The sequence below is a fragment of the Ambystoma mexicanum genome, chromosome 7q, assembly GCF_040938575.1.
Source record: "Ambystoma mexicanum isolate Mex_15411 chromosome 7q, UKY_AmexF1_1, whole genome shotgun sequence".
Classification (NCBI taxonomy): Eukaryota; Metazoa; Chordata; class Amphibia; order Caudata; family Ambystomatidae; genus Ambystoma; species Ambystoma mexicanum.
The window spans coordinates 999,353,868-999,372,662 of NC_090941.1; the positions used below are offsets into that span (position 1 = coordinate 999,353,868).

Below are 18,795 nucleotides of genomic sequence, written 5' to 3' on the forward strand. Positions count from 1 at the left end.
AAACCACCCCAAGTCAAATCTTGGAAGGAGAGGAAACAGAAAAGCTGTCAAGTGTTTTTGACAATGAACAGCTGTTTGCTATCAGTCAGGATACAGCCCAGCTACAAGCACAGAGATTACAGTCCTGCTGTGAAGAGAGAGATTATTAGAACTGATGGACAGAGTTAGACCAGCAGCACTTATTTTACTGGATCTCTCAGCAGCATTTGACACTGTCCACCATGACATCTTACTCCACCATCTAGGACAGCTCGTGGGCATTAAAGGGCCAGCATTAGCCTGGATGGACTCCTTTTTGGAGGAGAAAGATCAGGGGGCTCAGCTGGGTAATTTCCTCCCACCTAGCTTCACTACCCCATACAAAGAGCGACAGGGGCTCTCTCTCTAGCTATTGCTTTTTAACATCCATATGCTGCTCCAGAAACATCCATATGCTGCTCCAGAAACATCCATATGCTGCTCCAGAAACATCTATATGCTGATGACACCTAGATGTAGGTTGATCTCCATGCGGTGGCCGGAGATGATTCAAGAGTGGTGGCGTGTTTTGGGATGGTGCAGCGCTAGCTGGATCCAGGAGGGCTGTCAGCCGCAAATGGCAAGAAGACAGAATTCCTGTACTTAGGTGGCTCCGCCTCATCTGCACTTCCATTCTATTGGCTTGCTCATCTTTGCTCTGAAATCTGGGGGTCATTCGTAACAGCCAGTTATCCTTTTTCAATCAGGTGATTAAATGAACTCATCTTCTCTGTAGCATCAGCAGGTGTAGCAACTTGCTTAGTTTGTATCATCGCACTTTATTAGTACAGGAAGTGGCTATTCAAGATTGAATGCCATATGAATGTATATCTGAGGATGGAAAGAAAACTAGTGGCCAAAGTACAAGCTGTTCAAAACAGCGCTATACGTGTTACTTTCTCATTTATGAAAATGAATGATATCACACGTGGCTGAGAAGCATTAGGTTGGTTAAAGATAGGGGACCATATTCAGGTTCAGTCATTGACCATTATTTGGAAAATTTCTAATGGGAATGCTCTGAGATTTGTCCCTGTGGAGTTCTTCAGCCCAGATCTCTCTCACTTTAGTCAGTCAGTCCATTTCAGAGACCTTACTTAGGTGGCAAATCTCTTAAGGTTCTTGGATGTTATCTCTGGGATTCTCTGCCAGTTTACATGAAATCCTGTAAATCATTACCTACTTGAAAATATAAATTAAAACAATACCTTGTTTGGCGCAATGGGTTCCATAATTATACTGTGTTAGTATTAGTCTCAGGTTACAAACACTACTGCTACTCCTCGAAACCCCAACACAAACTCTAATTGGGATAATAGACACTAAGGCAGCAATAGCGTTTGGAGGGTGCAGTCCCAGGAAGGCTACTTTATGTCACCAGACTGGAAGGAGAAGGGATGCCCATGGACAGATCATAACACTGACCACAACACCATGGTGCACATATTCTCCATACCTGAGCACTCATTAACTGGCGTGCCAGCGAGGGGCGAGACATAGAAAATGGAGGCAAGTAGATTCTCTGTGACGTGGTCCAGATGTTACTTGATGCAAATCACCAGTATCAAGGTATTGGTGAAGAACCCACTGAAATGAAGACGCTGGTCCAAAGACACTCTGGGGCGAAAGACAAAGTGCGCAATTACAAGGCCGCCAAGTTCATGCATTCTCAGGAGGGCTTATCCAGAAGGTTCACCAAATCAGTTATCCAAGCAGTTCACCATGTCATATAGGTAACCAAAGTCTCCAAATCAGCAAAGACCACATACAATATATCCAAAATGTTCACCAAGTTGGCAATCCAAGCAGGTCCCCAACTCCTAACGGAAGGTATGACTTCAACAGATCAGTTTCAGAGTTCTTGGGAAAGACGAAGCAGAGTAACAGGAATATGTCAAATTGCAGGGACTAAGCTGAAAGTGTTGAGGAATGCAGCACCTTAAAGGTAGGCGCCCAGAAGCTTGAGTGCAAAGTGAAGTGGTTACAGGGAAGCTGAGAGATTTAGTTGAGGCCGATCCATGAGATCTGTCACTGAAGCCAGCCATAACCATTGGTGGCAAGGTGCTCGCTGTTGAGCAGGAGCTGGGCAGGCACCTGACAGGTTGCCATCAACCATAATGGAGGAGCAGGTGAACCTATTTGCACACACTGACGGAATGTTTTCAACAGAGAGGTATGGAATACTGGATGCATATTCCATTGCAACAGTAGTCAGAGAATGTAGGCCACTGGATCTTTAGCACAAGGAACAGTATAGGGCCCTTTGTATCAAGACAACAGCTTTCTTGGGCCTAGGATCTGTAAGTACTTGGTTGATAACCATATCAGCTCCCCCAGTTAAAAATGTGCGGCCCTGTATCAATGTTTATCAGCTTGTTGTTAATAGTATCTTTGGGCCTTGAGCAAGTATGTGTGCACATTTTCTTGTGTTCGGGTGAAAATGCAAGCTGGACCAGTCGGTAATGGGATGTTGCCTGTCTATGGATATTCAATAGGTAACATTTTGGGATGCCTACCAGAATACACAAAGAACACTGAGTAGCCAATGAAAGCGTGAGTAGCGTTATTGGAATCAAATTCTGTCATTGATAAAAAAAGATGCACCCACTTGTTGGGGAGTTGGGAGCAGTAGCAGCATAGATTTTTCTCCAACTTTGATTAAGTCTTTCCATCTGCCAATCAGACTGCGGGTGGTAACTAGAAGACAGATTGACTTGGATCTGTAGCGGCAACTGAAAACAGAGGGCAACCTTTGAAATCAATTTAAAGCAAACAATGTTTGCTTATCATGTTTCCTTTAACTTTGATGGCCAGTAAATATGCATGCCAGAGATGAAAAAAAATCATAAGCATACTGGCTGCAGCAATGCAAGTCAGTCTAGCCACATAATAACACTTATCATGTTTGCTTTAACGATGATGCTGAGTAAGAAATGCAATGCCAGAGGCATAAAGCATAACCAGACAGGCTGCAGCCATGGAGTCATCCAGTCTTGCCACTTAACAACAGTTATCATGCATGAATGGTTAAAGCAAACATGAAATAATATTTGCTTTAACATTGATGCCTATTAAAAACAATGCATGATAAGAGATGTTATGCAACGAGACTGGACTGCATTGCTGCAGCCAGTCTGGTTACATTTTGGAAAATGCTCTGTGCATTATTGGTGACTTCTATTGGATTATATGTGTCTTTTGGCCCCATTTTTCACATAAAATATATTGCAAAATGCACCATTTTAACCCAATATTTTAAAACTCTTCTCTGGGGGCAAACCCCTTTGAAGCCCCGTTGGTTCATTTGGGTCCATTCGTTACGCTCATTCATGTACACACTTTCCTGCGAAAGACTTAAGCCCCTCCAATTAAAATATTTACCAGCCACAACTAAACAAATGTAATATGATGCACCTGCGGCCGATTATTTCAGAATATTTGATGCTCTTAGTTTGTTGGCAGCATGTTTTTAGATATGACACTTAGAGCATATGAGAAAGCCTCTGGCAATGGGGGTAACAAAGTATACAGAAGCCGGTCAGATAGCACAGCAAGCTGATCACTCGTTTCCAACATCTGTGCATAGCCTGCTGATGCAGGTTCGAATCCCGGCGGGTCCAACTCAGCCTTATATCCTTTCCGAGGAAATGGAGTACCATGTGAAAGGTAATGATATCACCTGTTATTACAGTGCTTTGATGCCCTCGGGTGAGCTACCACTATATAAAAACTAGTACTGAAGGCTGTCATCAGTACATATCACTGATTTGAGAAGTGAGCAGAGAAATATGTCTGTTTAACACTAGACCTGTTGAGCTGTCTGCTGAAAAAACACAAATGGAGGTAATACAAATATGTGCCAACCAACATGGTTTATAAGTATTTTTATCCCTAGTGAGCTACAATTTAATCATGCGTATATTTTTCATATAACCTGTGTAATTATCCAATTGAAATGAGCAACTTTCCAACCTCCCACCCTCCCACCCCCTTTAGGCACTTAGTTGCCCAATTTAGAGCTGGTCACTTATAGATCTTCAGTTAATTCCTATTGGCTAAAGTCCGGCCTGTACCCTGCTTCATGGCCACTGTCAACCCTCCCACTTCTTAAGGGACATCAAGACTTGTTGTATAATAATTGGTTACCGGAGGAAATTGCTGGTTCACAGTAGACAGGTGACTGTGCTGTGCCCTCCCCATAGCAGCTTGAGCAGTTCACATGTTGCCCTCATCCCATGCTAAAGGAAGATCTGGAATTACCCCAACACTGATGCATGCCTCTTAGATTGTGGGGGATTAAGGATCCTGCAAGGGTCAGGTGCCGTTGGGAGGAAGACCCTATTGGATCTGCTGCCAGCATCCACAACAGTGCAGACATACACCAATCACCCTCTACATGCAGTGCTCATAATCCAACTGGCAAAAATGCTTCTGCCAGGCAGATGAACAAAGTTGAACAGGGTCTGCAGCCTTTGGCTCCCCAGATCTTTTGAACTACACCCCTCTTAGCCCTAGCCAGCAGAGTCATTGAGGAGGGCACATGATAGTGGTAGTTCTAAGGTTGCCAGGTGAATCAATGCCATGAGGGACACCCTACTCCACTCATGCACTTTGCTTTTACGTTAGCTTAACCTCAGTCCATTCTATGCAATTGAAGTGAATCAGCACTACACGTTCCAGCGATCAATTGATGGAGAAGTGAAAGCCCAGGGCCAGGACATTATGTCCCTCCTGACATGGAGTAATCTTGCAAACCCAAGTAGTCCAAAACATCTGGAGAGCCACAGGATTCCGACCTCTGCTACAGAGCCTCCACCAACAGCCTGACTCCTAGACAAGATGGCTCTTGTCTTTCTGGAATAGGTGTGTGGAAGCATGACAGGAATCTGGCACTTCTGATAAGCACTAGCTTCTGAGCTATCTAACCAACTAATGCAAAGACAGTCTCTCGCATCACATCTAGATGGAACATACGGCAGTATTTGTTAAAGCAAACACCACTTGATGATATATCGGATATACTCCTGCTTTTTCCATCCATGCTTGGCATCACTTCATCACAGAATGTTTTTTATATACTCGTTATGCATTAGTTTATAGTTTTTGACCAGATGAAGAGAGTCCCTGGGCGGGGTGGAGGCGAAGAGAACACTATTTCAAGGCAATAACATTATTGGCACCGAAATGTATAGGAAATAATTAACGGCAAGTGATTGTATGATTTACAGGAAATTCCCCCAGGAAGGGGAGCCATTTCTCAACAGCTGACACATTCTATATATTGTGATATATACACCCTGTGGCGTGCAGTGCTGGGTTTTCATTTATTGGTTGCAGAATATACTGCAAGATGTATGTGTAATAGCTGAACGCCAGGGGGTAAAGACTGCCAGGGACTTCTATAAAAACCCCAGGAAGGCTACGCACATGGTGTAAACAGGAGATAATGACACTGTAGCTATATTACAAGATTGGACATTGTCACCACTCGTCTTTTGGCGCTGCGATATTATATTTGCAGTCTGAAGCGATAATCTTATACTCAATACACTTAGTACATCAAGATCAAGTTATTTTTGTATGTTTGAAAGCAGCTAAACATTCAACAAAGTCCAGGTAGCAAAAACGTAATTGTTCAGTTATTTGTATCCATGGATTCCCACAACACAAAGGTTCTTAACAAGCGCTATCAGAGTGGTGTTGGAAATATTGATGAGTGCGTGAAGCGGCATGGCAAGGGTAGTCAGCCAGCATTTGCTGGCAGTGCCTGGCCGGCCCCCCCTGGGATGGAACCCGGTGCAACAGTAGCACAGGAACGCTGGTAAGGATTTCCTCCGTGCAAGGCGCCAGCGTGCAAAGGGCAGCACAGCAAGGGTAGTCACTGGACAGTCTACCAGGAGGCAGATGCCCCGCCGTTTACTTATAGCGCATAAGTACAATTATATTTATGCCACAAAGTCTTGATTTACTTGTCTAAAGAAACACGAGTCGGCTACCTCTCGATTATCAACCCCATGGCACGACCGGCATCAGCTGGAGAGTAACTATTTGTTAGCTGCAGTCCAGTAACGTCTCTGCTGGTAGTAATGTATCTCAGGTACTTTTGAGCTAGCGGGTGACGCAGATGGAGTATTGTTTTCCACCACAGGCACCACCAGGTATCATACGCTAAGAGGTTTAAGCCTCTGCCTGAGCAAGCAAAACCTTGTCTATTAAGTGTACCTGATCACACTGGCCAATTGTCTAAGATCTGGAGTGTTTCCTGACTAAGTCGTGACTGTGAGTCCCACCAGAGGGGAGGAAGACAGACTCTGGCAGCCCTCCAAGCCAATCAGGCCTGCCTCTGTCGACTCTCTTCTCTTATTTGTTTTTACATATAAAAATAACGTTTTTAGCTGTTGTGATGTTCTGGTTGATTTATTAAACTTAACAGTTGTAATGAATAGTTTGTAAGTGTTTTAAACTTTTTAAATGGTTTTAATTTTAGACTCATATTAGTATTTGGACTATGCTTTTTTGGCCACTTAATAGAGGTATAGCTTTGTTGAAAAGGAAGGCTACTCCCTTCTCCTCTCCTGAAGGAAAGTCCAGAAAAACCGTGGAACTTATGGCACCAATTGAGGATGCAAATATATTAATTAATGAAATTGAAGTACTCTTAGAGGACTTCTACAGAAACTGACAAAGGTAACCATTCCAATGGCAAAGGGGAAAGAAACAAGTTAATTCTAAAAATAAAAAAAAATCAACAAACACGGGGGACTGGTAAAGAAATCAAAACGGCAGGCTCTCGGTCGGACACTTTAAACCTCTTAAAATAGCTGAACCCCCCCTACTACTACACATCCACCTCCAACACTATGTGAGGTTGCTCAACCTATACCCGAGTGAGGCAGTAAGAGCTATGCCACCATTGCCGACCTCTGTGGGCTAACTAGCAGAGACTCGCTGTCTTTTTTGCAATCTTCACCCAATCAGCAGGTAGAGATATCTGAGGACAAAAATATAATTATCCTTTGTGCGATAGCCCCAGTGATTAAAAACAGGTGATTACAGGTGAAGGCACTACCTATGGACCATTAATTCCGTGTATGAATAGATTGATTTGAGTCTCTTCTAAGTCTTCGGGGTAACACAATATCTATGGCAAACTCCAATCTGGGCACTATAGCGCAAGGTAATGCATCCCCATTGGATGTACTTGTAAAGCAAGCTGTGCCGAGTTCTATACTGGTAGTACCTGGTCACCGGGGAGGCCCTGATTGCCTTTTACTGAGGAAGGGAATTTTGGGTCTTAAGGTAGAATTTTTCTTTATGGCGAAAGCTGTGGCCGACCCGCAAAGACACATAGGGAATTTATTTCATAGAATGTTACTAAACGGCTCACTATGAGGGGCAAATCTTGTGACTCATTACAAGTTTGCTTGGCCTGGTGGTAAGTCAGTGCCCCCACCGGCAAACTTGTGTTTCCCCGCTCTGGAAACATTTCTGGTGCCAGAATTACCGACAATTATACCAGCAATTTTCCTAGACCATGGATCATGTAATGACCCCCTGTGCGATAGCTTCTAAGGCTGTTACTGCAATCAAAGAGGTGAACATGGCGGATATATTTCAGGATGAGTTTGACGTTTGGGGTGTTCCAAAGGACATGGTTCCTAAAACAAGAGCATACTATGGTTATGCTATGGAACCTGATACAATTTCTGTGCAGAGTCTTTAGAGCCTTAAATGGGAGCAATGAAGGTGATATGCAGGCCAGATCAACATATCGAGCACATTATGCCTTCACTCTAATCGATTACTATTTAACTGATGTACGACACTGGTGTTTGGTTAGGGCTTCCTTTCTGTTGGAACGTTTAGATGGTGACCACAATGCACTGACCATTACACTTAATTATCCTTTGCAAAGCAAACGTGTGATATCTGGAACGTATTCTTAGACCAACAAAGAGCCGCTGTCTAAAATGGAATACAATTGATAGTATAGAATTAAGGGCAGATAGTCTTGAGGCGATCGACCCACTTAAAACTAACTTTATGAGTAAGGAACTATGAACCATAACCCAGAAATACCATTTTCACCACAATTTAGGAAGGTCTCTACAACTTTTTTTATCCAAGCAAGTAAGAACTCAAGGGTCTGTATGAAGCAAAAGTAGAAGGGATGGTATGACAATGGGCCTCATTACGAGTTTGGAGGTAGCCATGCCCTTAACAAGGGCATGGGGCATGGATACCCCCAAATTCAGGTCTGGGTCCCGCACAAGGGCACTTACCGGGCCATTTCAACCTTGGAGGGCCCGGTAAAACCCATTCGCGGGACCCGGACTCGGTATGTCCCCATTCCCATTGAGCCCCCATAGGGATCAATGGGAATGGGGAGGATGGTAGCAGCGGTACCTTAAATAACGGTACAGCTGCTACAATCCTGGTCTGCTCGCAGGTGCCGCTCTGGACACCTGTTCTGACCAAAGTCCAGAGCGGCACCCGCGAGCATCTCAGAATGTTGCAACGAGGTAACAACAGCGCCGGTAGCACTACCGGCGCCGTTGTTGCCTTACCGCAACACTCCTAATGAGGCCCAATGACTCTGATCTTGACAAAAAAGAGTTGAACGCAACAAAATAAAAATGTGGCTATAACAAAATTATATAAATTAAAGATATCTGAATACAAATCCATGATTAAACCAAAGAAAAATGCAGAGACTCAGAGATGGGAGTCAAGGAACGCAACCAAAAACACGTTTGGGTCAACTTCAAGGTGGCCTTCGATAATGTCGATCTAAGGTTGACGTGGTCGTCCTTGTCTGACTTTGAACTTGTGCCCCAGTTAATCAATTGCATCAAGGCAATGGATACTAATATTACAGCTACTGTCAGGTGGGGCCAACAGGGAGAACCGACATAGCCCTAATCCGCCAGTAAAGGGGTTAGACATGGATGTGTAATGGCCCGTACGTATTTCACCGCTGCCAAATCCCTCCTGGAAACACAGACTGATGCGCCATTGATAAATCAGGAACGCATGAATATATTGTTTGCAGATGATGGAGCTCTACTTTCCACATCTCTGATGGGCACAAGGAAATCTTTTACGCAATTCGCAACTTTAAGTTGTAATATGCATTTAGTTATCAAAGCAACAAAAACAAAAGATTATGGTATGTCACAGAAAGAAAAAAAATACATTACCCACAATTGATCTTGAACTAAATGGAGTAAAAATAGCGTTTTATGATTTTCTGGACGTGCGGTTCAACAACAATGGGGATTGGGGTTGCCATCATCAGAAATGCACAGTGACTATGCATAGAGGCATAGGGGCACTACTGAACTGTTAAAAGACATGTGGGGTCTCCATAATTGTTTCAGCCCTAGAGGTCTACAGGGCCCACACCCAAACAGCTGTTTTGTATGAGGCTGACATTTGTGGGCACCGTGAGATACCGAAATTAAAGGTGTGTGAAAACAAGTTCTTCAAAAAATTATTAGTGGTACTTACGAGCAACCTAGGTATAGCTGCTAATTTGGAACTAGCACAGTCTGGAATAGATTACCATAAACATTTGAAGCCACTTCTATTCTGGGTCAAGCTATGGTCTAACAAAGAACTAATGGTGAACATGGGGGCCTTGCTGGTTATTCTTGAGAACATTCATGTTAAACGATGTGGGCATGGCTTCAGCATGTCAAGAATGTTCTGGTAAATATTGGTCTAGGGTCCTTTTGAAACAACCCTGAGTAATTGGTCAGGGCTAACCTAGGAAAACAAAGTTTTTTAAAAAAATGTTTTACTGGGTTTGGGCACCATTAGATTGGCTCTGTAAAATGAGTGCACACGCTATTTAACATCTATAGTAAAATTAAGCTGTTTCTAGGCTGCGAGCAGTGTCATTCCTGGATTAAACCAGTAGGTCCAAGAAACGTTTATGTTACCGAAAATTGCGCAACACAGGTACATTTCTTGCTGCGTGATGTGGGTGGAGCCGATAGGGAGGATGAATATCATTTCCTCTTTTTTTGTCCAGTTTTGAGCCAACTCAGAAGAAGTTGGCTTGCTCCTACTTTAATGCAAATTATTTCAATAATATGCTAGGGGCTCTGGAGTTTTATAAAACCCCCAACTGTGTCCAGAGTCTATGCAATTTCTAGTTATTTTCGCAGAGCTTAGAATTGCCAAAAACATACTGCAAATGATAAATAATTATATTACTACTATTGTAGGTTATTTCATGCTTTTATATGTAATATCTGGCTTTTAAGGTATAACTCATGTCCATGGAATGTGTAATTTATCACTCATCTTATTGTTGTATTTTATTGTATTATTATCTTTCTTCTTTTAACCGAAATAAAGCATGCGATCCTTCATTTAAAATATGAATGCAGCATCAAATAATATCAGATTTTGCTAAATTAAACATATTACAATCACAAATATAACACAAACAGGTGGGACTTTTGAAAGTGTATAAGAGAAGTGGTGGTTTGACTGGTGATGGGGACTTTGCCCCCCGGCAGGATGGTGTCGAACCCTTAAAGGTGTGCTTTCTGGTAATGTTCTCTAATTCTGTGAGTTTTCATTTGAAGTGAGAATTTACTCCCCAGCGTCCTTTTCTAAGCCAGGGGCATGGATGCTTGAGGCCAAATACACAGTAGTAGCGAGATGGAGGTGCGCAAAGCCTAAAACAGCAATTCCAAACAGTAGATTGGCTCCTTAATTGAGCGAATGGGGCACCTTAAGCAATGGAGTAACGCAATCACATGTCCTCAGTTCTGAGCTGAGTTAGGCTGTAGCATGAAAGGATGGCTCAAGTGCTGATTGGGTACTTTAGGAAGTTCTAACTGTACAGCCCACCAGTCTCATCGTTATTGCATATCAGTAGTTGGAACTAATTTTGGTTTGACTGTTAAAAGAACATGAAACATATTAATTATAGGCCTTCTCTTCTGTTCTCAGACTTGAATAACAAAATGCAAGAGGATTTTAATTTTGTCATTTTCAATACTAAAATATTTCATATTTCAAAACAAAGGCAATGCCTTTTAAATGATTTGGTGTGGAATTATTTGACTTTGTAGCCTGTATATTACTTTGGAGGTCTATAAAATACTGTTCTTTTCAATATAATCCAAACAGCTTTTATAAGGTCAAGGTTGCTTTATTGATGGGGTCTTTGAAAGATGAGGAAGAATAGGTCTGCTGTTAAGAAGCCTTCCTCTCCCTATTATTTAGGATGTTCCAAGCAGTAGCGCAGGGTTATAACTGGTGACAGGCATTGAAACCGCAGACCAGTACAAATGTCACCTCAGGCTGAGGGTGTATTATCTTTCAGGCTCTATCCTATCCCATGCATCTTTAGTTATCTTGAATATGTACTTGATCGTATCAGTAGCTACCATCTCTTGTTCAGTACAGTGTGGCATAAGAAATGTTATTACCCGGCGAGGGACAATCAGATTGTTACAACCGATCTGATTGACCCTCGCCGGGTCGTTACCTTGACGACAAAGACTCACGTGCTGTGCTTTAGAGTCCCTCAGAGTTGCTTTCCTTTTGCCATCCGACCACCATGGAAAGTGGAGAAGGGACTCCTTTCTCCCCATTTCATGGCAGCCATTTTCTTTGTTTTCTTTTTTCTATCTTTTTAATTACTGCCATGTAAAGGGAGAAGGGACTAATTTTAGGTCCTTCTCCCCGATCCATACCGGCCATTTTCTTTGGGTTTTTTGCTCAAGTTGAGAAATGATTGACACACTGGTTCTCAACTTGAGTAAAAATACTATTAGTACCCTGGAACAACATGCTGTGGTACTAATAGCAATAGAACCCTTGGTCGGGGTATTTCAACAATATAACAACACTCATGACAGTTAACACTAGCTTTACATGTACACTAACGACACTTACCCCAGCTGTGTTCTTTCTTTCGTTAGGTAACTGGAATGTCTTCAGAGCAGCACCGCCAGCGGCAGAGCTCAAGATGACAGAGAGCCCAGAGAAAGACGCAAAGAACACAAATTGAAACGGGAGCATCCTTAAACGCAGAGCAGTGCAGTGAAAGGACACGTATGTGCAATGCTTACTATGGTTAGAAGAACCAGCAGCTAACATGGAGGACATGCCCAGTATAGAACACGGCCGCTGGGTTTCATCCATGAACGATTTACCCTTGTTTATGTAGGACGTCTGCTCCGATGACACCAAAGGCACCAACCACATGGCCTTATAGATGTGTATGCCTTATGGGAAGGAATGTGGCTTGGGTTCCCAAGTGTTTGGATCCATAGGACTTGTGATGGGATACTGCAGAAGTCAAGCAGACTTTAGACCTTCCTTGGTTGAAAACTCTGTATTTTCTGTCGCAGCCTTGGGCAGCTTGTTTTCTAAGGTGCAAAAAAGCTGCAAGCGTAACATGCGACTTTAAGACGCCTTATGCCTGTACATTTCTTAAGATACATTTCTTGCCAAGGAAAACACTTAAATGCACCCTCCTCTAAAAGTGCAGAATGGAAGGTGAAGGGAATAGAAGGTTTTGGGGTATGTCATGAACTGTGATAATGGAACTCACTCACAAAAATATATTAGCAGGTATCAACAAAAATACTAAGCTGTTTACAGTCCAGTCTAAATACATGTGCAGTGATTTCCTTTCATAAGTATCTACTTTCATAGATCCCATAGGGGATGGGTGGGCTTTTGCGGTTACCCTTTCCGTAAACAGAGATGGATGAGCTTATCTCGCTCTGGGATGTTCAGAAGTTCAGACTGCTGACGATGGTTTGGTGAGTTGATTTAGTCATCCCTTTCCTTATCTAACTTTGCTCCATCTCTAGTGACACAACAGCACCTCATTTCCCAGACTATGAAGCCAATGCGAGCGGAAGAGTTGCCCAGTCGTGTGCTGAATGGTACCCCATAGCAGAAATAAATCACAAGTGTCGACACATTTCTAAATGTTTGCTGTCCATTGATCTGTTTATTCTTGTTCATATGCTCCAACTCCAACGACGATACGCAGATCATTTTCAACATTCCCAAGATCCAAGCCTCGCCACCTACCGACCTTGCCTCTTGTCTCTCGGACATCGACCAGTGGATGACCATCAACCACCTTATCCTCAACCAGGGCAAATCAGAGGTTCTATTATGTGGGATACCATCTCTGATTCCCCAAACACTACCATGGCTGGCTGCCCTTGGAGCCTCCCCTACTCTTCTGTCAAAAATCTTGGACGGACCATGGACACTGACCTATCCCTCTCCAATCACATCAACTCCACATCCAGAACCTGCCACTTCCACCTACACATCCTAAAACAAATCTTTCCTTACCTCTCTTACCCTCAAAGAGATTCTGCAACACTGCCTATTATCAACTCATGCCTGGACTACGCCAATTCCCTCTATCTCGGCATCCGAGCAGGCCAGATAAGGAAACTTCAATATATCCGAAACGCAGCAGCCAGACTGTTCCTTTCTTCTCACCCAGAAAACACATCACCCCGCACTCATAATCCTGCACTCACTCCCAGTTAGCCTCAGAGCAACCTTCAATCATCCACTGCCAGCCCCCAGAAACCTCTGATCAAGCTCAGCTCTCCTCCTGGCTATCCCATCCCACCACTCCGCCAGAGTTGGTGGCTCAGCTTTCTCTATCCTAGCACACAGCATCTGGAACACTCTTCCTCTGCACATCCACTGCACCGAAAACTACATCTCCTTCAAAAAAGACCTAAAAACCTGGCTCTTTACTGTATTAGCATGAATATCCTTTCTATTCCGAGTATATAAACTGTCTTCCCGAGTGGTGCCAGCTGTGTTCATGGCATCTCTAAACTTTTTCAGAACCTGATGGTGCTGAATGTGTTTTTGTAGTCCCGGACCACACTGACTTTTCTTACACCTATTACGACCCCGCCTCCCTCCAGCATCACAGCACTCAAATATGTAACATCACAGGAATGAGGAATGGATGCACCGGGCACGTACATAAAACGGGCTAATCACAACAATAGTAGCAGAAGCACAGTGGTGTGATAGAACCTATGCCACCTCCTCCACAATCACACACCTGACCCACCTAGAAGTTTTTGGAAGCACAACCCATGTGCATCCTGTGGCATTTAGTTGGAGAATAGACTTTTGTAGAGGCTAACCATGTTTATCTCAGCCACAAAAACCAACAGAAGAAGCCAAATACCTGAACGGGCATCCTAACATCAAAGCACCACTAAATGTAATTGTAATTGTTTATTTATAACACGCTTAATTCCCAGAGGTTTCTAAGCGCAGACCCGGGGATCGAACCTGTGTTGCTCCATGTTGTCGTGCTTCCAAGGTAAGCGCATTGCGCCTAAGCTATCCTCCCAATGGTGGCAAGGTACGTATAATAACCACTCCACTGGCCTCAGGCATGGCTAACCACACACATCAGTATACAGCAAGGACTATGACAAGAAATGTGGTCGTGCTGTTCACATAAATTGTCCACTGACTTACAACTGACTAGGCCTCAGCACCCCTGACAGCCGAATTCAGCATCGTCCTATGATAAATTTGGGCACGCTAAACACATAGCGAGACTTAAGCACTGACGCCAACCCTACTCTTATTGGCACCCATCCACATGCCTGACCAAATGGGTTGCCTTTCTACTGGAGCCTAGCCAGCCCTGCTGTGTCTTTGTTGGCCGAATGCACACACTCATTATAATCGTGCCCCAGAACGTCCCAAACTCTGGACGTCAGTCCCCTAAAGGCATTCCCACTAACAGCGCATTGAAACTGTAACAATGGTAAAATTGGCACTATACAAATGACAAGTACAATACAATACAATATGTGTTGGTCTCGCTCTTTGATACCTCCAGGTCATTTGGGCTTCAATTAATACAAAAAATCCAACACAATACAAATTGTTTCTATGAAAGATCAAGGTGAGGAGTGTAGCCGTGAGGTTGCCTGAGAGTGACGTTAAATCTGTTCCCGCCTCTTCTGGCGTTTCAGCATGCTGGACCAGGGATTATCAGTTCTCTGATCCCCACAGATCAAATCCATGCATCGATCCCCAACACAAGACAACCTACCGCCTGCTACACCATAGATCAGTGAATAGACATTCACAGTACCTGTAATAGATGCTCTCTTTCACCCAAGTAGTCCAACGTCCACATTAGTACTAACAAGCGACGCTGCTTGGGATGACAAACTCGTGTGCTCCTCAATCCTCTTGAAGGTCAAAATACCCATCTCTACCCTCAAAAAGGAAACTTTAGAAGAATAGAAACATTTCTCAATGCCCAATGAAAAATGTGAAAATTAAATCCAAGCCTATGTTTGTGCTCACTGTGGGATCCACCACACCACAGATTCATCTCTCAATGTCCTCACAGATAAGGGACCGAATTGGAGCAAATCTCAACCCTCAGACAATGAGCTTCAATGTGAACCCTGCATGAAACATACTACAAAGGAACCTGCACAGCTTGCTCATGACTGCTCAATGTTAGTCAGGTTTACAAAGCGTGTTAAGACTATCAACACACGTTACATTAAAACAAAAACAGATTTCTGCAATATTTAAAATTGTGCTTCTAGATCTTAAAACCACCATCTTCTTTCAAAATGTGCAGAAGGGAACATGGTTCATAATGTAAAAGCACACACATGCTTGCTAGGCTTAGTCAAGGTGCCCCAATGTCTTTCAATTCTAAACTCATCCTGAACTTGTGGTTGGCTATATCTAGCAATGCCAATACACCTTCCTTTCTTCCTCTCTACCAACTCTACAGAATACTGGGGCATGGGCCATCTTAAAGGATACATTTATGATTGCGGCAAAAGAATTACATTTTAAGAAGGCGCAAGCATGTTCCATATGAATAGGTTGACTTGCTGTCATGCTAAACTCCATCCACCCCCCCTCCAAGCCTTACTGAGCCACGTGTGAAAGTTTCAAATCACTGAATCATTCAGAGGTATGAGTGGTTCTAGTAAAATCCCCCTGCTTTCCTTGCACATTGGCACAGCGCCCCCACGGTGGATGAACGCTCCGCCTGTGCTAGATCATAGTGTATCCACCATGCCAGACGTTCATTAGACGTGAACCTGAACTATGGGTGTAAAATCCCCCTGCTTTCCTTGCAAATTGGCATTGGCCTCCCACGGTGGCTGAACACTCCACCTGTGCTAGATCATAGTGCATTTACAATGCCAGGCGCTCTTTAGACGTGACTTTAGCAAAACAAAAAGGTGATGGCTGGAAGGTTTTGAATAAATCATAACCACAGGCAAAGCTCTGGGCAACCCTCCAGACCATCGTTTTTCAGTCTGCCAAGCCATTACAGAAGGGGAAAAACCATATGCAAATCAGGCATGGTCCTACCCCAAAAGGGGCAGTCCAGCCCGAACTGCTAGGTCACATCCCTTCTGCACGAGACCACAAGCATCCCCAGACATGTTTCAGCCTTGTTGGGCGTCATCAGTGAGGAGTAGCTTGGGTCTCTAGGCCCGGCAGACTCGGGACCCACGTCTGGGCATACCCGTCCCACTTAGGGTGACTTTAGCAAAACAAAAAGGTGATGGCTGGAAGGTTTTGAATAAATCATAACCACGGGCAAAGCTCTGGGTAACCCTCCAGACCATCGTTTTTCAGTCTGCCAAGCCATTACAGAAGGGGAAAAACCATATGCAAATCAGGCATGGTCCTACCCCAAAAGGGGCAGTCCAGCCCGAACTGCTAGGTCACATCCCTTCTGCACGAGACCACAAGCATCCCCAGACGTGAACCTGAACTATGTGTGTAAAATCCCCCTGCTTTCCTTGCACATTGGCACGGCGCCCCCACGGTGGCTGAACACTCCGCCTGTGCTAGATCATAGTGTATCCACCATGCCAGACGTTCATTAGACGTGAACCTGAACTATGTGTGTAAAATCCCCCTGTTTTCCTTGCAAATTGGCATGGCGCTCCCACGGTGGCTGAACGCTCCGCCTGCGCTAGATCATAGTGCATCCACCATGCCAGACGTTCATTAGACGTGAACCTGAACTATGGGTGTGAAATCTCCCTGCTTTCCTTGCAAATTGGCATGGCGCTCGCACGGTGGCTGAACGCTCCGCCTGTGCTAGATCATAGTGCATCCACCATGCCAGACGTTCATTAGACGTGAACCTGACCTATGGGCGTTCCTCATCCATGCCCAAGAGCATCTACTCGCAGCAAAACAGCTGCGCCCGTAAGGAGAACCCACGTGGCGGACCACACAAACACTAGCAGCAGTGCTGTAAGAGCCCACAATTAAAATAAGATACAATTTCCAGACAATTTCCATTTCATGCTCTTTTTGGCTCTCTTCTGTCAGATGAATGGGCCAAATTAGACAGCGTCACATATAGTGGTTCACCAACAACCACTGTTGCCAGGCCCTATATGTTGTCACTTTTATACAGTCTCACAATGACTTACTGTCGGAAATCAACCAGGTTGGTAGAAAGATTTCTCTCATCATCAAGTTAAGCAGATTCCGTTCTCAAATTTGCTACAACAGTTCTGTTGTAGAGCAGTCAGCATCTAACATTCTCAGGCACGCAAACTAGGCACAATGAAAGGGATGAACGTGCCATTTGCTTCCAATATTGGTCTGTTATGAGCTGCTCTGAAGGGCGTCTCAGCTGAAGCCTGTGGACATGATGTTCTCAGTCAGAGCAATGGATGTTACTGGATCTGTGCTGATTTCTGGAGAGTCAATCCATAGAAAGTGACATGAGATGTGTGTACAGTTCTAATGTGTGTACACACACACACACACACACACACACACACTCTTTCCCAGCAACATACTAGTAGACACGTTTTCATACCCGAGAAATTGGTTGAAGCACATGCGTTTCAGAACAATCTTTATGGATTACAGAAATTCCCTCCAAAAAGCTGGTTCTGGATTGTGTTCCTCCACAGATGGATGGATGGCAGGGGAGTTGCTAAAAGTATATGTTGTGCTATGTTCTTCGCTAAATATTTCCCCTTTCGGGATTTTTTCAGAGAAATCACCAGCAAGATTTCCGTCTTAATGGTCAAATTTTGCAAGTTGCTAAAAGTGGGGGAGTTTTCTTTTACAGTATTCAGAAGCGAGGACACTCTATGCTTGCACAGACATTTCCATGTATGGGTTTGGGAGCGTTAAAGTGTAGTAGAATAAAGAAACAGAATGTATTCATCCCTTGTTCATTACATTTATTTATTTTACTGCATATCTGTGTCTAATACCTTTTAATAAAGTATTTTAAAAGTTGTTTGTCACTGAATTGCCTTTGTCTCTGTGGCTTGGTGTCTAATGACTTTGTGTGAACGTTGATCTCCACATACAGGGTGACCAGTCCCCTTTTCACCTTTAGCTTTGGATATTAGTTGGTGCTTAAGCACCAGCTATAAAATGAAACTACTGAATCGGGGTACAGATAGGAAAGAGATGATTCGTGGAGGGATACGCAGCGTGGGGTGTTGTATGGCCATTCCTACCCAGAGTAGATGGGTAGGTAAAACATCTGTAGAGTACACTACTCACATCGGAGGAGGCACTAAAACTAGCCCTCCAAATATGTCTACTGATTTTGAGCTTGCTCTATCAAGCAGTAACATCACATTTTGGTCAGCCAATGTTATTTCTAAACAGACTCCTGAGAGTTAATGGCTTAAGTACAACACACACTTCTGTTGTAACAAAAATGCTTTAACCACATGTGCCTTCCTTCAACTTGTTTTATAT

General features: G+C 43.7%; 1 protein-coding gene across 1 annotated transcript in view; it reads left to right on the forward strand.

The window, feature by feature from the left end:
- The window catches only part of CHRDL2 (chordin like 2), a 719,513-nt gene extending 701,192 nt beyond the window's left edge, over positions 1–18,321 (forward strand). Inside the window, exon 11 of the mRNA XM_069640163.1 lies at positions 11,964–18,321. Coding sequence (XP_069496264.1) covers positions 11,964–12,052 — 89 coding nt within the window. The 3' untranslated portion in view covers positions 12,053–18,321. The remainder of the gene's footprint in view (positions 1–11,963) is intronic.
- Positions 18,322–18,795: the final 474 nt, after the last annotated feature.